Source organism: Papaver somniferum, chromosome 4 (genome assembly GCF_003573695.1).
Source record: "Papaver somniferum cultivar HN1 chromosome 4, ASM357369v1, whole genome shotgun sequence".
In the NCBI taxonomy this organism is placed as follows: domain Eukaryota; kingdom Viridiplantae; phylum Streptophyta; class Magnoliopsida; order Ranunculales; family Papaveraceae; genus Papaver; species Papaver somniferum.
In genome coordinates this window covers 50,911,446-50,934,635 of record NC_039361.1, presented here as the reverse complement: position 1 = coordinate 50,934,635, position 23,190 = coordinate 50,911,446, and the positions used below count along the sequence as shown (strand labels likewise).

At 37.5% G+C, this 23,190-nt stretch overlaps 2 protein-coding genes across 2 annotated transcripts; both read right to left on the bottom strand.

Moving 5' to 3' along the window:
• Positions 1-9,333: 9,333 nt before the first annotated feature.
• On the bottom strand, positions 9,334-9,666 carry LOC113272503. The gene has a single exon (XM_026522328.1). It carries the CDS (start codon positions 9,664-9,666, stop codon positions 9,334-9,336), a length of 333 nt encoding a protein of 110 aa, XP_026378113.1.
• Positions 9,667-10,692: 1,026 nt separating this feature from the next.
• On the bottom strand, positions 10,693-13,869 carry LOC113275451 (guanine nucleotide-binding protein subunit beta-like protein). Its single transcript, XM_026524957.1, has 2 exons — positions 12,922-13,869; positions 10,693-11,094 (listed from the first exon to the last, which is right to left on the bottom strand). Exons 1-2 carry the CDS (start codon positions 13,762-13,764, stop codon positions 10,993-10,995), a joined length of 945 nt encoding a protein of 314 aa, XP_026380742.1. The 5' UTR covers positions 13,765-13,869; the 3' UTR covers positions 10,693-10,992.
• Between the last annotated feature and the right edge of the window lie 9,321 nt (positions 13,870-23,190).

The following is a 23,190-nucleotide window of genomic DNA, read 5'->3' as shown; positions in this document are numbered from 1 at the left end:
GTCCAATTGGTAGCATACGGAGGTGGTGAAGTGGTGTGTATTCTCGCCAAGGTGGAGATTGTTGGAGTTGTATGGCTCAATACACACATGTGAATCACACATGGGGTAGCTAAAGATAGTCCCACATGAAGGAAGACAAGTTCCATATGGTGATATATAAGCTAGACATTCTCCCTACACAGCACCGAGGCCTTTTGGATCAAAACCCCACACCTAGCCTCAAGGTGGTCAAGTAGGGAAAGTATCGGTGCTATGTGGCCGTGCCCGAAGAGGGTGCGGCGGGTCGTAGGGATCCTACGTAAAGGACAAGCCACAATGGTCGGAAATTATGGCCAGCGGGCAAGAAGAAGTACACATCATGTGAATGTGTGTATATATACCGTATCTTATGATATATATATTTTTTACGAGACAGGATGAGGGATACCATGTTAGAAATTATTATTGCAGTATTAAAGCTCGAAATAACCATAACTCAGCCAAATTTATTACAAATGTTATATATGCATTTTTTTTTTTTGTAGATATTAATCCCAAATTATCCGGTAGTTTTTAGAGTCATCACTTATTGAATTTTTTTAGTGATATTATTTTTAATGAAATAAATTTTAAAATATGTATCCAATGTCTTATCGCGAGAAACATACTCGTGCATCACACGGGTGTAAAACTAGTGTTGTTAAAAGAATGGACAGTACATTTAGGATTAGTTAGCTGTTGGGTTTTAACGTTTGCTTTGTAATTGTGGCAGAATGACCTTATCCAACAGATGAACACATTGAATCCCCAGGTATGTTAAATATTCATGACATTATTCGCTTTTTTGCCTTCCCCTCGTGGTATATAAACCAAAAACTAATACACGTATTGAAATCATTGACAGAACTGTAGAAAGCTGTTGGAGTTGATGGTTCTTGATAAACACCTCATTGTGAAGAAAATGTACCAAACTACTTCGGCTGGGCCTCCTGGTACATTATTGAGCCTCTTCTGTGAGAGTTTCAAGAAATCGGAGTCGATATGTAGAGAGCATTTCTTGAACCATAATATTGGGCATACCAAAAATTTTATAGGCATACAAAGTCATTTTCCTAACCAGAGTGTATTGATAAGGGGTGTCTAATGGGTATGCAATGACCTATACACCGTTAAACACTTCGAAAATATTGATTTATAGGATTTAGGTTCGGCTGACTCGTGTTGATGAGTTATCAGCCGAACTTCCCGCTGTAGACTGAATTCTTTCGATCTTGTTTTGATCATAACTTCTTCGTCCAATGTCGGAATGACCTCATTCTTTTTGCGTTATCTTCGTATTTTCATTCTCTTGAAGATGAAGATAAAATCTACTTGATTTTAGTGGGTTAAAATCTACGATTTTCATTATATAAGTTGAACCATTAACATTTTTTATTCCTGAACTCTCAGGAAAAGGTTCGGCTTACATCTATGAGCCGACCCATTGATGAACAGTTCGGCTTACATCTATGAGCCGAACCTCACATAATTTTTCTTCCAGATCACACAGGACTAGGTTCGGCTCATTATGATATTTTTAAACTATCCGAACTAGTTGGTTCGGCTCATAACAATAACACTTTCAGCTTGCCGAACTGTTCATTAGTTGTCAATATCCAGGTTTCAGATCAAGGTTCGGCGCATAATTTAGGTGAGTTGTGAGCCGAACCTAGGTTCGGCGCATAATATAGTTGCGTTGTGAGCCGAACCTAAGTTCGGCGCATAATGTTGTTGTTTTTTAAGCCGAACGGTTCTTCAAATTTTCAGCCTGAAAGTGTATATGAACAGTTCGGCTGATACGATTTTCATTATATAAGCCGAACCATTAACATTTTTTATTCCAGAACTCTCAGGAATAGGTTCGGCTTTCTAGGAAAATTTTATACAAGCCGAACTAGTGTCTAGCAAATGTTCGGCGCATACCTAAACAGTTTCAGCTAGCCGAACTGTTCATAAAGGGATCAGTTCGGCTCATAAATGTAAGTCGAACCTTTTCATCCTCCAATGGTTTGGGAATCATTGGTGTAGTTGATGTGCATTTTCCTAGGTTTTTTAGATGATATATGACCCTCCTCATCCTCCATTGAATCAAGAATTAGAATTTTCTCACTTTCTCCTTCTCTTTCTCTCCTTCTTAACCAAACCAAAACTTTGATTTTTTTTTTCCTCAAATTTTTCATCTAAACAACTCTTATAATTCTGAAAATTATTTTAATCACTAAACAAAATATTTAATCACTAATCAAGATTATTAACACTAATACGTAAAGGGCAGATTTGTCAGTAAAAAAAAATTTGGGTTAAGGGTTATCTGATTTTGCTATTTCACAACCTTTTTTGTCTTCATTCAGTATGCCTTGGAAGATTTTGGTATGCCCTGGAAGATTTTGGTATGCCCAATATTATGGTTCCATTTCTTTGCAAACCCCATGAGTACCTCATTCTTATAGGAAACGCTCTTTCCATGCATCTAATCTAGTGTTTCTAATCAAAAAGAATCTCTTAGGTGTTCATCATTAGTTCTTGAGCCTTCATGATTTAGTAATTTCTTCTTCAATCAATATTTTTTGTGGCTGTTTAAGTAATGTTGCATTAAAAAACTTACTGCTTCCAAAAGTTACTGGTTAAGTAACAATGTCCGAAAGTACAAACCATGAATTAGGCAAAAAAAAATATATATATAGGCCTTGACATATCAAATTCTCCATTATATCCAAAGAAGATGGTTAGATGACACCTCCAATTAAAAATGATTTGATAAAATGTAGGACAAATTGTGGTCTCTTTATAACAATGATGAATTATTGTAAACAGTTGACTCTTCAGTTTAAGTATTTACGACTTGTGCTAAGCTAATCCATGAATTATTAACCTTAAAATGTTTGTTTATATATCAATAATTGTAGTTCAGTTGTCAACGGCAGATGATATATATATATACATCATATGCGACATTGTTTGGATGGCCAGAATCACCTCATCTATGGCGTCTGACAAATAATTGGTGAGACTAGTCATACATCATTACATCTGCCGCTTTGTCTCAGACAATTCTAAAGTTTTTTTAATTTCCTAATAAACATATACTCAGGCAAAACAAACACCAGATTTATTTATTGCAAAAGCCAAAAGATGGACTCTCGCGTAATCGAGATTTTCTTATTTCTAACACTGGAAAGGTTGCATATAAGCCATAAGGATCTATTATTTTTCGATACCTTCAGGCATTATTGTGATCGACCGAGCTAAAATAAAGTTCTCCAGTTTATAGCGTCTTTTGGGATCCCCAAGGTTCACTAACTCTAAACTGCAGACGTTGCTGGTCAAAGAGTCGAGCAGTTCTCGTATTTTAGTACTGAACAAATCAAAGGGACTTTAATTGTGTCAACACTCCAAGGTTAGGGGGTAATGCTTCTAATTCCACGCAAGAAATGAAGTTCAACCCCCTTAACTTGCTTGAATAGCACATGTTTTTCTGTTCGAGGAAATATCAAGAGACAATAATAGACGCTAGAGAGTCCCAATAATTGCGAGTACCTAGGTTGGTAAGACATCTGACAATGGTAGATATATCTAAAGTCAGCAAAACTTGTTGTAAACAGTAGAAAATTGCAAAAGGGTATGAATGTTGCGCTAAAATCCTGAGGAAGCGATTTGCACAGCTACACAATGGTACTCCAAATATTGCAAAGTACACAAAGTAAAAAAGAAAAGAGACAAGAATTTAACGAGGTTAAATCCTCGGGAAAAATAAGAGATTTATATATTATCGTTTGGGAGAAAACATATAAACCCTAAGAAAGAAAGAAAAATTTTTGGTGTGTTTTTCTAGGTTCTCTACTAGGCTATTTATATACACATAGGTAAGGAATAGGGTTCCATAACTTAGCTAATAAGTTCCTAGTCTTTAGGATCAAGAAAGCTAATTAAGAGTTATCTTAACTCTTAATCCTAATCTAACTTGGTGACCGACTAAAAATTGGGATAAAACCAACTTCCTCCACCGACTTCGTTTTGGCGTGAGTTATCCAAAAAAACTCAAAATCACGTCACCGACCTATATCCAACAATTCTCCACCTCGGATCATGCATTTATGCATGAGACGATCAATATAAGAAACCACCTTCGTCTTCCAACGTCGATTGCGCCATAAGCTGCCTATGTATCCTCTGCAAGGAATCAAACCGACCGTAGTTCACTCAATGTCCTTGCTAGAAGGCCTCCACCAGGTTCCTAAGAACCTCTACCCCAAAAGGTCTCACCAAACCGAAAGAATGTGGATCAATTTCGAGCAATGATGAAACTTGACCCCAGATACTACTTTCGTTAACATGCCAGCTGGATTGTCTTTGGTATCGATCTTCACAAGTAGAATGTCTTCTTCTTCCAGAATTTCTCTAACAAAGTGAAATCGAACATCTATATGTTTGGTTCTGGCATGATGTACTTGATTCTTAGCCAAGTAAATTGGACTAAGACTATCACAATGTACAGGAAGTTGTTCCTGCACAATACCCAAGTCATCTAGCAAACCCTGTAACCATATAGCCTCCTTAAATGCCTCAGTCACTGCCATATACTCTGCTTCAATTGTTGAGAGAGCCACAGTAGACTGCAAAATCGATCTCCAACTAATCGGTGCTCCAGCCAAGGTAAATACATACCCTGTAGTTGAACGCCTCTTGTCCAAATCACCAGCATAGTCAGAATCCACATAACCAACACACAGCTTATTGTTCCCATCTTCCTTCACAAACTCCAAGCCAACATCAACAGTACCATAAAGATACCTCAAAATCCATTTCACAGCTTGCTAATGTCCTTTACCAGGATTATGCAAATAACAGTTGATCATACTTACTGCATGTAAAATATCCGGCCTTGTACATACCATCGCATACATCAAGCTGCCAACAACACTAGCATATGGGACTTGGGCCATATACTCACGCTCTTCTTCAGTAGTGGGAGACATATCAGAACTCAACTTAAAATGAGGACCAAGGAGAGTACTTACAGATTTAGTTCCTTCGCAGATACCAAATTTCTGTAACACTTTCTTCAAGTATGCCTTTTGAGACAAACAAACTTTACCCTTCTCTCTATCACGTTGAATCTCCATGCCAAGAATCTTATTAGCTTCTCCCAGATCTTTCATCTCGAACTCAGTTGACAATTTTTGCTTCAAATTATCAATATCTTTCTTGTTATTCGATGCTATCAGCATATCATCAACATACAAGAGCAAATATATGAAAGACCCATCACGTAGCTTCTTGAAGTATACATAATGGTCATAGTGACTTCTTGTGTATGTCTGGCCAATCATAAACTGATCAAATCGCTTATACCACTGTCTTGGAGACTGTTTCAGCCCATACAACGATTTCTTCAGCTTGCATACACAATCTTCTCTTCCAGCAACTTTGAACCCACTCGGCTGAGTCATATAAATCTCCTCTTCTAGATCACCATGTAAGAACGCCGTCTTCACATCTAGATGAACTAGGTCTAAATCATACTGTGCTACCAAGGCCAACAAAATTCGGATTGATGAGTGTTTCACAACTGGAGAGAACACCTCATTGTAGTCAATCCCTTCCTTTTGGGCATAACCTTTTGCAACTAACCTTGCCTTGTAGCGTACTTGATTCATCTGAGATCCTTCTTTCTTAGCATATACCCATTTGCACCCAATGGCATTCTTACCGTTCGGAAGCTTCGTAAGAATCCATGTGTCATTCTTGTAAAGAGACTCCATCTCATCCTGCATAGCAGCTTCCCATTCTTGATGCTCTACACTGTGTATAGCTTCAAAATAGGTATTAGGAATACCTTCTTAAACAACTGGTAATGCATAAGCCATAAAATCATTCATCCAACCAGGTTTCCTGATTGATCTTCTCGGTTTGCTGGTTGCTATGGTCTCAGTGACCGTAGCTTCTGTATCTTCCACTGCTTCATGTTCCTCTTCATAAACATCGTCACTATCATTTGGAAATTCAGTCACGCCTTCTGAAGTAGTCGTAACAGATACATACTTAGCTGGAATTAGTGGAGTTGCATCAATGTCCACCTGCTGCAAAGGATCACTAGTACTGGTGCTTCTATTCTCCACCTGCTGAGAACCCAAGACTTTACCATAGATGCTTCATCAAATGTAACATCTTTACTCATGACTATATTCTTCTCTACTGGATTCCAAATTTTGAACCCTTTCACTCCTTTCTTCACACCCATAAAGATCCCTTTAACAGCACGGCTATCAAGCTTGTTTTCACTAACATGATACCAAGCAGGGCAACCAAAGATATGAATTGAGTCATAGCCATAAGATGGTTTACCATACCACTTCTCCATCAGAGTTTTACCTTCTAATGCAGCTGATGGCAACCTATTAATGAGGAAGCACGCATATGTAACTGCCTCAGCCCAAAACGCTTTACCTAATCCAGCATTAGATAACATACATCGTACCTTCTCCAGCAAAGTACGATTCATGCGTTCAGCTACCCCATTTTGTTGCGGTGTATTCTTAACTGTGAAATGCCTCTGTATTCCCTCATCCTGACATACTTGCAAGAATGGATCATTTTTGTACTCTCCACCATTGTCCGAACGTAGTACCTTGATCTTTCTACCAGTTTGAGTCTTAGTTGCCTTTTTCCACCTCACAAAGACTTCTAGGACTTCATCCTTATGCCTCATGGTGTACACCCACACTCGCCTAGAATAGTCATCAATGAAAGACACGAACCAATGTTTCCCTCCCAATGATGCATTATTGGAGGGACCCCAAACATCTGAGTGAACATAATCAAGAACTCCACTAGTGTTGTGGATTTCTGTGCCAAAGCTTGTTCTTGTTTTCTTTCCTTTCACACAATGTTCACAAAACTCTAATTTGCAGGCAATAGCACCTTTCAATAAATCTTGACGAATTAAAGAGTGTAACGACTTATCACCTGGATGTGCAAGTCGCATATGCCATAACTACGTGGTCTCCATCGCTGCAGTCTCGATGTGTTCAGAAATTGACACATCTCCTGTTACTGTACTCCCAGTTAAGTAGTACAAGTTATGATGCCTTGTGCCCTTCATGATTACCAACGATCCAGAGATTATCTTTAGAATGCCATTTTCAGCGACTAACTTGTAGCCCTTAGCTTCCAAAGTTCCGAGCGAAATCAGATTCTTCTTCACAGCAGGTACGAACCTTACTTCCTTCAGTTCCCGAACCATACCATCATGCATCTTGATTCGAACACTACCAATCCCGATCACCATGCAGGTATGATTATTCCCCATACGTACTTCTCCATCAAACTTCTCGAAGCTTGAGATCCAGTCCCGATGAGGACATATGTGATAAGTAGCACCAGAATCTAGTACTCATGTACCGTCAGTTACGATACAAGCTGATGGTGTCACAGTCAGTGAGAAATCCGAAGCTACATCTGAATCATCACTTGCCTTAGCAATGTTCACCTCGGTCTTGTTGTTATCTCCTTCTCTATCTTTACGCTTGGTACAATCCTTAGCCCAATGGCCAAAGTCATGACACCATGCACATTCATCCTTCTGCAGACGCGCTCTTGACTTTGAACGCCCTTTCACTTTGCCACGATCACCATTCTTCTTTCTCCTGTCTGTTGAACGACCTCTTGCAAGAAGCAAGTCACTGTTAGCTTCACTTGACAGGTCTTCACGGTCCATCTTCCTGAACTTCTCACTACGCAATGTTGTAGTGACCTCAGCGTATGTCATCTTATCCTTGCCATGCATTAAAGTCTTAATCACGGGTTCATACCTTTCAGGAAGAGAGTTTATCAGACACAAAGCTTGTTCCTCGTCGTTGATCTTCTCATCATAGTTGACTAACTCAGCAAGAAGTTTATTATATGAATCCAGGTGCTCTGTTAGAGTTGCACCTTTCTTCATGTTATAGCGATACAAATTTCTCTTAAGATGTATCCTATTAGACACGTTCTTCACAAGGTACTCCTTCTCTAGCTTTTCCCAGAGATCCTTAGCTGAAGTCTCGTGCTGATAATTAACTCTTACTGATGTTGCCAAACACCCACGAATCGAACCCAGGCATAATTTATTCATCTTGTTCCACTGCTTGTCAGACATCTCCGCTGGCCGACCTTCTAGAGCTTCTTCTAGGTCAAGATGAACAAGAGCATCCATTACGTCTGTTCTCCATAAACCAAAGTTATTGGTTCCGGTGAACTTTTCAACCTTCAGTTGTGATCTATGAGAATGCAGTATTTCTTCTTTTGTTTCTTTATCTTTACTTGTGGACTCCGAATGTTCTCCTAAAGGATCTTTCGGATCAACTGGATCTTTCCCGTCAACCATTGTTCACAAACAACCAAATATATATAAAAACTAAACTTTGAGATCAGAATTACCTCAAACAACTTCAGAAAAAAACACTCCCGCTTCAATATTATGAATACCGAAAATTCCAAGAACCTAACCCGAGCTCTTGATGCCAATTGTTGCGCTAAAACCCTACGGAAGCGATTTGCACAGCTACACAATGGTACTCCAAATATTGCAAAGAACACAAAGTAGAAAAGAAAATAGACGAGAATTTAACGAGGTTGAATCCTCGGGAAAAATAAGAGATTTATATATTATCGTTTGAGAGAAAACATATAAACGCTAAGAGAGAAAGAAGAATTTTTGGTGTGTTTTTCTAGGTTCTCTACTAGGCTATTTATATACACATAGGTAGGGATTAGGGTTCCATAACTTAGCTAATAAGTTCCTAGTCTTTAGGATCAAGAAAGCTAATTAACAGTTATCTTAACTCTTAATCCTAATCTAACTTGGTGACCGACTAAAAATTGGGATAAAACCAACTTCCTCCACCGACTTCGTTTTGGCGTGAGTTATCCAAAAAAACTCAAAATCACCTCACCGACCTATATCCAACAATGAACTCCTCTCGCAGGATCGGTAGTTACTGTAACGGCCTGAACCTTGCGCTACTCGTATCGCATTCCGAAGTATTTCCCCGGCACACTTCGGATATGAGGTGTTTGGGGACACTTTGCCAAGCATATAAAGAAGCAGGAACGAATATAATTTTCAGTGAGAAATTTCTACATTACTACTACAAGTATATATACCCATATAATATCTCTTTACATCTGAATACATTAATGAACACCAGCAGATAAGACAGTATGAGCAATCTGGAACAAATGAAATCCGATCATAGCAGTCGAAACCGGAACACTTAACGTGACAATAGCAATAGTACCCAAAGCAACACTAGGCCTCATATTCATCAACTTATCTTATAAAACTCCAACAACACTGCAAATGTTCGCATGATAACTAGTATAGTACTTCTTCTCCCATTCCATCCAATCCGAAGGTGGTTCGTAATTTCTTTCAATCATTTTTGTTTCATGTATACGTTTTCTCAATACAATCATGTTTTCATCGACTAATCTTCCACCATAGTAGTACCCATTATTATCTTGAGAAGAATCTCCTCCCATTGCACTTATCTTCGAAATCGACTTCCTCTTGTTGCTTATCTTCATTTTCCGAGCTGGTAGTAGCAGTTTTTGGCTATGTAATTCAGGTAATGATAGTAATGAAGAAGAAAGAATCTTTGATTCCATCACTCAAAGCTCTAAAATCTGTTCTGGAGGGTATTGATTTTGATGTTGGATTAAAAAAAATATTGTTCTTGTTTTTGTTTTGAAGGAAGTAGGATTTGAGATGGTTGTATTTATATGGAGAGAAGGCAAAGAGGTAGCGTGAAAGCGAGTTTAACAAAAAAGAATTGGCAGTTTATTACAGGTGGATTGCAATATTTAGTCGGTTGATTATTGCGTTAAATATTGTATTTGGACTTTAGATTTGCAAGAAATGGTAAGTTATGGCTTAGTTTAAGTAATTTAAAACTCAAGTTTCGTACTTTTTGACGCGTTTATGTGATGGGGACCTTCTTATCTATGTTGCATAATTTCTTGAGAGAGAAAGTGGGACGAGATTCATTTAAGGATGGAAAAGTGGATATTGACATTTGTGTGACAGACTTTGTTACAGAAAGAATAGCTGAAAATAGCCAGCAACTGATCATCTTTATGTCTGTGTCTTCCGGCTTCCATGAAACAACAGAAGCCCACCACCGTCTAGGAGACGTCTACTCTACAACTTTTGTGACAGTACTTGTACGTAGTTCGGCAGAAACACGGTTTCTAAACCGTGTCTAAAGGATGAACCTGGTGCAAGGGGAGATGTATATTGTTCGGTTTTACATGTATTTTTGGCTACTTCTTTTTTCAAGGAAATATAAGCCTTGAACACACTTCAAAGCCACGGACGTACTTACAAGTTACAAGGAGCCTGCCGAGCAGAAACTGCATTATAGTTAGAGACTTGTCACTACAAACTCGGACGTAGACCATACGAGAAGAAACAACAATTCATTTGAAACTGATATGAAATTGATAAGATGTACTAATAAGAAACAATTCGTAAAAAATAGTTGTAAATAATTTTTTTTTATAGAAGTTCGATTGATATTTGAAGAAAGGAAAATAAAACTTAGGAGGTCTCCTCACCCTCTACGATATGCAACTCAAACAAAATTGTATGTGGCAACTCTACTATATCTTTTTTACGGATTTAGAGATTCAAAATTGCTGACCCTGGAACAGAAGGTAACTACAATTGATCTTATGAAAGTAAAACTTACTGCACCATGCCCTAAAAAGGAAAAGCTGTTTAATCTAAACAATTAAAACAAATAAGCAAAAAAAAGAAGAAAAAAAAAAGAGTAAAAAAGCTCAAGTATTAATATCTCTGCCTCATTACTCATGGTCTTTCACAACAGATCAAAGAAACGATTCAAAAAAATTAAACCTGCAATCGTTGTCTTTTCATAAAAGACCATACTCTACCAAAAAGATTTTACTACCAGATCATAAGAAGCTTTTATCTTAGAAGCGGCCAACTCCCCAGACTCTAATGGCACCATCTGTGTAGCCAGTGAAAAGGGTACTTCCATCGGAACTCCAGTTCAAGCTTGTGCAGTAAAATGTCTGTAGAAGAAACAAATGAAGAAAACATGCTTATTAACAAGAAATATTCTCTGATTTGGACGCCAGGTGATACATGCTTCAACAATTAAATCATATGAAAATAAAGAAAAAATACAGAGAGATGTTTCACAAATTGCATAAGAAACAAATAGCCATGACTTCAGACTGCTTTGGTCCAAGTACGTAACCATGTCTATCACCTTGTACCAGTGTTACATGCACTGACATGCAAACCTGTACGATGTTAGATAGCCAAGAGTATTATAACAGTACAGCACAATGGTGGAGCTGAGATTCTAGATAGAGTGGCGCAAAATAAATGAATAGCATACCACGGTGTGAGGGCAGACAAGAAAATAACGGAGGCGTGTGAAAATAGGCTTAGATAAGCTTGAGGAGTCAGTTGGCAAGTGGGGGCAACTGACCCCACTTGCCCATACCTGGCTCCGCTCCTAGTACCAGCAGGTATATGTGAAAAGTGAGACATTTATGTAAGCATGTCAGTCAAACAATCCAGACAAAGAATTGTCCATATGTTCAGAAATAAAACGAGTCAGAAAGAGAAAAGCATCATATTGCTTCAATAAAAAGGAAAGCACATTTGAACTACTAAGGCAAAATTTGTAAAAAGTCAAGGGAAAATGTAAAGAAATTTTAGGATGAACTGAATCACAATGAAACATCACTACTAGGAGTCGGTCCTCCATCTATGGACAGTCTATGCATCCTTTGCCAGTTGTGTATGCCGTAAATGTTGAGGGCCTACTTAAATACAATGTGGCAAATAACTGTCCATATCCACAGACAAATTATAACAGTAGACTCCCCTCAAAACAAATTATAAAACCAACTGTAATGAAATGGTAATCTAAGTAAAAAGCAAAATGCGTAAACAAAAAAAAGCCATGAGTAACCAAAATTAGTATTCTCTTGACTACTGAAATATCTAAGAAACAGAATACCATAATAATAATAATTATTATTATTAAACGAATTCAGCGATAGTGAAAAAGCAAGTTAAGGCATATGAGCAACCACACAAGAATATGCACTACTCAAGCTTCACCAGATGCATTTGAATTCAGGACAAGAATATAAGAAAGGGAAAATCCACATAATTAAATAAGGAGAAAAAAGCATTATGGCATATGAGTTGAAGCAATCACACAAGAATATGCACTACTCAATCTCCGCCAGATGCATTTGAAAAGACAAGGTTGAAATTCAGGACAATGATAAGAGAAGGAAAATCCCCATATTTAATTAAAGAAGGCGAACAACAAAAACCAAATCACTAGTCCAGGGGCAAAACCAGGTAGGAGCAAGTGGGGTCAATTGCCCCCACTTGCCAACTGGCTCCCCAAGCCTATCTAAGCTTATTTTCACATAAACTTCCTTCAATTTGTGTATATATTTCTTGTCTGATCCCACGTGGTGAAAATTTTTGTTTGCCACCCTTTACCTAAGAACCTAGCTCCACAAATAACTCAGTCACACAAATAGTTTAATACACCAATTCATAAGATGTAACGAGAATACATTTCAATTCCAGACCTCAAACTTGATATTTTGTATGCATGCCATATACAAAATGTAAAGTTATGTCAACAACAAATGACCTATATCGAAACTAAACCTACAGACAAGGTGATACTGAATACAACTTATAGAAATGCACATCAATAATATCAAAATCCAATACAACTACTTACAAAACACAGAAACGGCATGTTCATGAACAACAACATCTTAGTTATAAAGCACATCAAAACATGCAAATTCAGAATAGCATCAAAACAGTATTAAGACACAACAGAAATATTTTACCTTATTCTTTCCTGCATCAGGTTCAACCCTCAATTCCTGAACGACACTCTTACTCTCAAGATCCCAAATCTTGACACCTTCCTCGGTAGCAGCACAAAGCCAATACCTATTTGGGCTGAAGCACAAAGCATGAATAATACCACCAGCATCAAGTGAATACAACTTCTTACCCTCAGCCAAATCCCACAACAATGTAACACCATCTTTACCACCACTTGCACACAATGAACCATCAGGTGAAACAGAAACAGTGTTAACATACCCACCATGTCCAGCTAAAGTGTTCCTCAACTTGCAATTACTCAGATTCCAAACCTTAACAGTCTTATCCCATGAAGCAGATACAATAGTTGGTTGAAAAGTATTAGGACTGAACCTAACACAGCTCACCCAGTTACTATGTGAATCACCATCTTGAATCGTATACTTGCACTCACCCAAAGTATTCCAAAGCTTAATAGATCTATCCCTTGAAGCAGATACAATCTGACGATTATCAATCGAGAAAGCAACTGATAATACATCTTTAGTATGACCAACAAATCTTCTTGTGGTTACACCAGTGTTAAGATCCCATAAACGAAGCTCACCGTCCCATGAACCAGATAATGCAAACTGACCATCAGATGATAATACAACATCTTGAACAAAATGACCGTGACCAGTAAGACGACGTTTAGGAACACCATAGTTTTCTCCTTGCTTGGTAAGACTCCAAACGAGGATTGATTTGTCACGAGAAGATGAAACAATCATGTCTGAGTTATCGATTGGACAAGCGATGGCTGTAACCATGTCATCGTGACCTTTCATTGTTCCGCGAAGGAATAAATTGTCTGCCATGATTGGTGATAACACAGAGAAACCTTGATGATGAAGCTCTGGTTTTTTTCCTAGGGTTTGAAGAAGCGGCAGCAGGGGAAATGTAGTGTTGTAGAACCCTAGATGAGTTTAGCTTCGGATTTTATATGGGGAGGTAGTTAGACTTTTACCCTAAATTTGTGTAGTAAATTACGTTTCCTCCCAAATGTTTCTGGAATAATTGGTTTTACACCCTTGGGAGTTTTAGGTTTTGTGCGGTTCGATTAAAAGCATGGGCCGAGTATGGATAGGCCACAGCCTCTCAGGGTCTATTTTAAGCCCAAAATGGGAATTTGAGAAGCATTTCTAGAACCATAATTTTGGGCATACCGAAATCTTTCAAGGCATACTGAATGAAGACAAAAAAGGTTGTTGAATAGCAAAATCAGATAACCCCTTAACCCAAATTTTTTTTAATGCAAATCTGCCCTTTACGTATTAGTGTTAATAATCTTGATTAGTGATTAAATATTTTGTTTAGAGATTAAGATAATTTTCAGAATTATAAGAGTTGTTTAGATGAAAAATATGAGGAAAAAAAAATCAAAGTTTTGGTTTGGTTAAGAAGGAGAGAAAGAGAAGGAGAAAGTGAGAAAATTATAATTCTTGATTCAATGGAGGATGAGGAGGATCATATATCATCTAAAAAACCTAGGAAAATACACATCAACTACACCAATGATTCCCAAATGGCTGATTTCTTAGATTATGAATCATGGTTCGGCGAAACAGGTTGAGGTTCGGCTCACATCTATGAGCCGAATCTACCAATTGATGAACGGTTCGGCTTACTGAATCTGTTTACTGCATGCGCCGAACCTATAATTTCCAATTCCCACCCTTTTGCTAGACACTAGTTCGGCTTATATGAAAGTTTCATAGTAAGCCGAACAACATCCTGAATAGCCCGGAATAGAATCATTACTAATTCGGCTTACATATCCAAATTCGTATGTGCCGAACATAATTTTTTAATTTCTGGGTTGAAATATTGTTACTGGTTCGGCACATATGGAGAATATCGTATCAGCCGAAACCTCTTATGTTCAAGGTTCGGCACATAATATGATTATCGTCTGAGCCGAACATGAATTTGTTAATTTTTGGGTTAAAATATTGTTCGCGGTTCGGCACATATTGAGGATATCGTATAAGCCGAAACCTGTAAATGTTCATAGTTCGGCACATAATGTGATTATCGAATGCGCCGAACCTGAAGGACAAATGATTCGGCGTGTAACTAACATTAGAGGATAAGCCGAACTCTGTAAATTCGGCACATAACTGTTAAGCTATTCATTAAAACATGAAATTGACGGTGCCCATAACCCAATCCCAGCACCATTAAAAACAAAGTTCAGCACCTTAAAGCAAAGATGTTTGCAACACCATAAAAGTGTACTTAAAACTTAAGAAAAAGTGTACCATAAAAGTGTACATAAAAGGGCATTTAACCACGACCCCTCTTCTTAGTTCCACGACCACCTCTTCTTCCACCTTGGTCTTCATCTTCCGACGCATCATTACCGGGTTGGACGGTAGCACCAACTTGGCTTGTACCTTCACCAACTTGTCGAGACCTCTTAGTGGTAGGCCTTTGTTCGGGTTCCTCGGGTCCTTGTCCTTTGTTGATGATTGCATCCCACTTGCCGATGAGGTATTTTTGTTCTTCCACGGTCATTGTTGTTTTGTAACCAAGTTTGGCCTTCATTTTCTTCAACATCTCCCTACCCGCGGCAACCTATTTTTCATTTGAGAACAACTTATAACCATGAGGTTGAAGACATTTTTACCATAACTAATATATGAAAACAGTATAAAGTGAAGTCATTCTTACCATAACCTTGAAATCCTTGACTACATCTTCGAAAGTAGACTTGTTGGTGATCTTGATTGGCCTCGCCTTCCCCTTATCAGATATCTTTTGCCTTTTCTTATTGATAATGAAGGGATGAAAAATTTGGTTATACCAATCCATATAGCCCGGATCCTCTTCACATGTATCATCAAGTAAAGGTGTTAACTTGGACGCATCTAATGTGTGATTGTCTAAATTATTCCAAAACTCAACGGTGGGATCAGGATCATACTTTGGTTCCCAAGATGAAGTGGTGCTTTTAGTTCCCTTACCACTCTTTGGTAACAACCTGAATTTCTCGTCAAACAAAGGAACCTTTTGGACACATCCTAATTGACGGAGTACTCGCCTAGGATCGTATATAACATAACCACCGGGATACCACAATGGCCCATGATACATACCTACCGGCATATCCTCATCTTCAACAACTTCATCTTCTTCATACTCATTCTCATATGGTTGAAAAGCGACATCATCAGCACCAAGACAGTCTAACGTCTCTCTCAAACTTTCCACCAACTTCTTTTTGTTCCTTTTCTTGGAGTCCTCGTACGCGTACCGTGCTGCAGTTGGCTCAGTATCAACATAATCGACATCTTTCTCAAATACTTTGGCCAAGTTCAAAATTGGGAAATGGTCATATATCCACACCTGCATCGAAAGAACCACATTAAAAAATCAAAGGAATTGAATTGATAGAAACAAGTTTTACTTGGAAACATCAAAGTAAGACTAAAGTTTGAAAACTCAGAGAATTGTTCGGCTTATATGGATCAAGTATTATAAGTCGAACCAAGTAATAAAAAACTTCGGCTTAAAAGGTTTTATGGTTATAAGCCGAACCATACTCTGAACTCCTAAAAGTTACCTGGAGCAAAGTGAAGTTCCCTCCGATGTTTGTACTTGTCAACCTAGACGCGATGGCAAGTTGGTCCAGCAGGTAAGCGAGCGTAGCCGTTCCCCAAGCAAACTTGTTACAAGTTTCAAGATTCTTTACCAATTGGAGATAATTAGCATTTACCTTGTTTCCGGTAGTGTCGGGAAAGATGTCTCTACCAAGAGTATAAAGCAAGTAGGCAGTTCCGGTTTGCTTCACTTTGACGGGATCCATTATCAACAAACCTTGTGTGACTCTTTCCTTTGTGTTCTCAAACTCCCTTTTCAAGTTAGTAAACTTGATCTTCTTATTCTTCTTATTTTTGCCACCTGGTATGAAAACGGTATCGACATCTTTAACTGATCGACAAAACTCCAGCTCAGTTTTCATTGAACCCCAACCAAGGCATTCCAGGTATAAATTGTATAGCTCATCCCAACTCATGTCATAAAAACCAACATCCACACTTACACCCCTTGCTTTAAGACCTGTAATCTTACTAGCCTCATCAGGAGTGATTGACATCTCTCCAAAAGGTAATTGAAATGTGTAAGTTTTTGGACAAAAGCGCTCGGTAAATGCAGAGGCCGACACACTATCATATTCCTTATGTCCATAATTGATAGCAGGCCATAAAGCACTGGCTTGTACGTAAGCAATCACCTCAGGAACCTCTTCCTCAAGACTCCATTCCGCTGCCCTCTGGTGTCTCAATACTCGGACTGCACGGTTGTGATCAGGAGTCTCATAAATTCTGTTCGCCCAAGAATCGGCATAACCAATCAACACATTTCCTCCATATTCCGGAAGACCATGAGGCAAACCATCTCATCGAGGTGTAATTACGTCATCTTCATCAGGAATGTGTAAACCAGTGATCCGTCGATCATCATCGTTCTTCTCTTTCTCGGGTTCTGCCACCTTCTTACCTTTCTTGTCTTTCTTGGGTTTTCCTTGGGGTTGTGTTTCTTGATGAACTTCTTGATTATCATAAACTTCTTCATCTTCAGCTATTCCTTCTTCTTGTCTTTCAATTCTTACTTGTCTTTCAATTCTTACTTCTTCTAAAGTTCCTCCTCTACCTCCCGCTCCCAATTTTTTCTTACCTCCTCGTCTAGGATCGGGAGTTTTAGAAGTAGAAGGTGTTACCTCCATCTTCTTCCTCTTTGTAGCTGCATTGGTCCTGACACAAGTATGAAAGTTATAAGACTAATTCGAACAACAAAGAGATTTGGAAAGCCAAAAACTTGTAAGAAAATAAGAAGGCTCGGCTTACCCGAAATAACACATATGAGCCGAATCATGTCTTGAAATTTTTATTAGCTTACACAGAGAGTGGATCGGCTCATACCACAAAACAATTATAAGTCGATCCCATATATTCGGCTCACAACCGATACCGTCGAATAAGCCGAATCTATGATTATGAACTCAAACATGTATTCGGCGCAACATGATATAATATAAATAAGCCGATCCTACACACTTGTAAAATTTATGAAATTTTAAAAATAATATTCGGCGCAACACTAATACTATCGAATAAGCCGAATCTAGACTTATGAATCGAAACCTTTATTCGGCGCAAAACTAATACAACCATACAAGCCGATCCTAAGCACATGCAAAAATTCTGAAATTCAAACAACAATTATTCGGCACAAAACTAATACTACCATACAAGCCGATCCTACGCACATGCAAAATTATTAGCCGATCCTATATATTCGGCTCACAACCGATACCGTCGAAATAAGCCGAATCTATGATTATGAACTCAAACATGTATTCGGCGCAACATGATATCATATAAATAAGCCGATCCTACACACTAGTAAAATTTATGAAATTTTAATAATGATATTCGGCGCAACCCTAATACTATCGAATAAGCCGAATCTAGACTTATGAATTCAAACATTTATTCGGCACAAAACTAGTACTACCATATGAGCCGATCCTATACACATGCAAAAATTCTGAAATTCAAACAACAATTATTCGGCACAAAACTAATACTACCATACAAGCCGATCCTACGCACATGCAAAATTTCTGAAATTCACAAAACATATTCGGCACAAACACCATCGAATAAGCCGATCCTAAGTATAAGTCTCTGTGTCACCAAGTTCGGATCAAAACGGATTTCAGATATACGCCGAGCCGTTCAAATGCACTTTCAGGGTTCAGTTTCAAGAACAGCTCGGCGCACATCTAAGATTTGTTTTGCGCCGAACCATACCCTGTAACCGCCGCAGAAACATGATTTTGACGAATTAAATCAATCAAACCAATCAAAAACATGAAATACGAGATAGGTTTGTAAAACTAACCTTCTTATTCTCATTTGTGGAGTTGGTTCTTCTTCAATCTCTTCTTCCGGTTGATTTTGTGGTTGATTTTGAGTTTCTTCTTCACTCTCTAAATCTTCTTCTTCTTCAATGGGTTGTTCAATCGCTCGATTAGAACGAGATACTGGCTTACGGCGAACCATTATATAGATGAGTTTAATCGTCGACTAAATTTTCACGAATCGACGATTAAATTTCCGCGATGATACTATGAAAAAAAAAGGAAGAAGAAGGGTTCGCCTGTTGTGGAGGGGGAAGAAGAAGGGGTTAGGGATATGAAACTGATTTTGGTTTATTGATTATAGGTTTTTGTATTAGGGATAGGGATAGATTAGTAGTAATTTAGAGAATTTAAGGGCATATAGGTAATTGAACCACCCCATAAGGTACCCCTTATAAGGTCACCCAAGTTAGGACTAGTCCTTTGTATGCCTTGAAAGTTTTAGGCATGCCCAAAATTAGTGTTCCATTTCTATACCTGGGACTTGGGAGGGATCTGAGTCGTCTGACCTCATTAGTTAGCCCCGTTAAGAAACATGTTTTCACTGGTTTCAGATTATTCAAGATATCCAAAATAAAAATTAGTGCTCACTCTAGATCTCTTACTGACAGTAATGTTTACAGAAGATTCATGAACAACTGGAATGTTAATTGTCATTTCATCGTTAAGATGTTGCTGGTGGATTGATTCTCAGGGCAACGGTGTTATGATAAACTTTGATGGGTTAAGAAAAAGGATCTTTCTGGTTGTTATGGAGCTATCTTTGTGCTTGTACATGTATTACCGGGTAGCGGCGGACACGGTACAATTTGGCTCGGTTTTATCCAGAATCGTTAGTCGTGCCAAACATCAGTCGGTTTCCATTATTAATACCTCTACTGAGTAGATTAAGGTTCGGTTCAGTTTCAAACCTTTTTGAGTCGGCTCAATTCGAGGATCAGTCGATTTTTATTTATTATGAAATTGGGATTTTCATAATTTATATTTTTGAGACGAAATTTTTATGCCTTTTGGGTGTACAGTTGTTTTGTCCACTTTTCATGTTTCGAGCATATCTTTCTTTGGTTAGATTCCACTTGAACCCCAATCATTCGCTGCTATGGATGAGGAGCAATTATTGAATCTCTTTGATTCTAACGGGTTTTACAAAGATATCATCACAACACCATCTTTAATTTCATCGATCCTTGCCACAAACCCGAATCTTCAATTTCCATTCAAACCTTTAAAACTAGAAATTACACGAATATCATCTCTTCTTCGATATGTAAGTGAAGATTTATAGTCACAATCAAGCTTTACTTTCCAATCTCCAAATTCGGTTCTAAGACCACAACAACTACAAATAACTAATTCAGAAAAAGAAGTTTCAGAAGAAGAAGAAGAAGAAAATTTGATTCATCGTCGGATGAAACTAGAGCAACTTCAAATGAATTGATGATGAAGGGTAAAAGTGTTAGAGAACTGCTAGATCGAACTCGCAAGTTTTGTTATCTCAAGCTTGTTTTCAATGTTGGTAGCACAAAATTATATCTTGATTTCCACTCTACTAAAGTCATGTCTCATACTAGGATTAGTTTTTTGTTATATAGTTGAGTACCAAACATCATTGGATATCCCTCGAAGATTGAAAACTGGAGATCAAACGAAGACTTTGAGAACTTCATCAACAAAAAGGTATGTGAAGACTGAACCATTTTATTTACTCAGAGTATTGTTATTCTGTCAGAGAAATGCTTGGTTGGACCCACAAGTTTTGGTATCTAACTAGTTGAGTACCAGTTTTCAGACTAAGTTAAAATTTTGTAGTTGAATACCAAACATCACCATAAAAAACTGAAGATCGACGAAGAACTTTGAAGAACTTTATTAATCAATGTGAAAACTGGATCATTCTATTTTGCTCACTATCTTACCATTTTATCTTATGAGATTATGTCGTATGACTTCTATTATATTTACAAAGAAGAATCGTGTCAAGTTGACTTGTTAAAAATATCGAAATATTATTCAAGCATAGATGTTCAAAGGTCCTTAACAATATTAGTTCAAAACAATTTATTGTTCGGAATTAATTTGTGGATCAATTGAAAATTGCCCATGCAAATGATTCTATCATTTTGGAATGTTTCAAACATCAAAAGAGAAAAATTCATAACTTTGGATAACTACTTCGCAAACTATAGATATATGAGTTTCATAAATACAGGGAAGGTTGGCGAACTAGTTCAGAAATCGCGAGTTCAGTTGGGAACAGTTCACAACCATGGTGATCTGAATTTTGATATTGGTGTAAAAGGCTTAATTGGTGAACCCAGTTCATGAGCAGTGTACATTTGAGTTTTCGAGTCGAGTAGGTTTGCAAACCCGGTTCACGAACCATAGCACCTTGACTCGTGAACTAACCTACTATTCACGAACCGTTTCACCAACGGTCCCAGAAGAATTTAGTAGATGCTCAAAGACTTAGATTGTATTTGGTACCATTTCTAAAAAGAGTTTTTAAAAATGATTTTCTACTGTTATTGTTTTACAAATTTTCTTACCTCAAAACGTTGTTTGGTATGCCTATTTTTAAAAACAATGTCAATGATAAATTGTATATATAATTGTGGAATAAAGACTAATTTAATAGTCATGTAAGCACACTGATGGCTCATGCATGTTTACTCTCTTAGTATTGATTTACCATAACCCATTTTGAGATTTACACACCATATAAACATGGATCTGTAATTCAGTTTAAAACTAAGCTAATTGATGCTGCCAGTTTGGTATGTTTACATTACAAAAGGGAACTATATGTGCATTCAGAGTTGCTCCTAGTCTACAGCTTGAGACCCCATCTTTCAAAGTTGCATCCCTTATCATTTACCAAAGAGTTTTCATATCTCGAGAGGTCAACCAAATTGAACAAAGCTCGTAAAAACTCGTTTTGACATTTTATCAAACACTTGATGGTTTAATCTCTCGGTGCTATTTCAGGATCAGATCTTCAGTATTCTCTGCTATTGGATCACACTCACTAACTCATCAACAACATTTGTGAAAAATGTATGCTAAAAAGAGATTAACATATAGTGTGAAGGGGACAGATTTCATTAATAATGATCTGCAATGTAGGACATAGATAAATATATAACCACGGGAGATAGGAAGAAGCTTGATTTGGAAGAAAAAGAAAACAATGAAAACGATGTTTTGACGTTTTCATTTTTTTGTTTTCAAAAACAAAAAAAATTCAAAAATAAATTTCGAAAACTATACTAACCAAACACGTGTTTCACTGTTTTTCGTTTTTAATGTTTTAGATAACAGAAAATTGTTATCAAATTCTATTCCAAACACGCTTTCATTTTTTAAATATGTTTAGCATTGTTATGAATCTATTAAATACTTCAAAGACATCATCGGTCACGAAAACACTTATGTGTGTGCATCATGATTAAACTCCTAGGTGTTTAAATGAACATAAATTTTCTTATAGTTCGAAAGGCATATTTGCCAAAACAAAACGGTCATTATACACAGTTTCATAACAAGACCACGGTGTATATTCTTTATTGTGTTTTCAAGATGATTTCTCACATGCTTACTTGAAACCCTAATTAGAGTTTCATCCAAACAGAGAAATTGTTTTCTTGATTCTCAAGTTATGTTAGCTTGAATACTAAGCAACCCTCAGTTTTGGAAAACTACAAATAGAGACGCTCTTTTAACTGGGAAATTCAATCTCTGATACTTTATGTCCTACTTGACAGCTACAATCGTCCTCTATTGACCTAGGTTTTCTCTGAGAAACTAATTAGGTATACGATTAAAAGACTTCGCTTTGTGGATTCGTGAATACGGGTCCGACTATCTTTTACCTTGATAGTTTGTGTATCCCAATCTTGCTTTTTCATTATCGAGGTTTTTGTAATGTCTTTCAGGAAAGATATATATTAATCACAAACTTCTCTTCGTCTCATACTTTCTGATTCCTCAAGATAGATATTTGAAAAATATTCTTAATAGATAACTTGAAGATTGTTCTAGAGAGGTCGTAAAGAATCCAGCCTTCTCATCTAAGTGAGTATAAGTATTCCAGAGTTGTGAGGTTTGCTAGCTTTGTCTATTCAAACATATTTCTAAGCCTTGATCTTGATCTAAAGGAAAATCAAACATGCTTATCTGTTAGAGGCAGATTGGTATCAAAAACCTTCACCAAGGTTGGAGAAACTCTAAGGATGTAAAGGACGTTAGCTAAGGGAATCAATTGCATAGATCCTTGCGAGGTCCCAGAGACGTATGAAGCACGACTGTAGCTGAACCG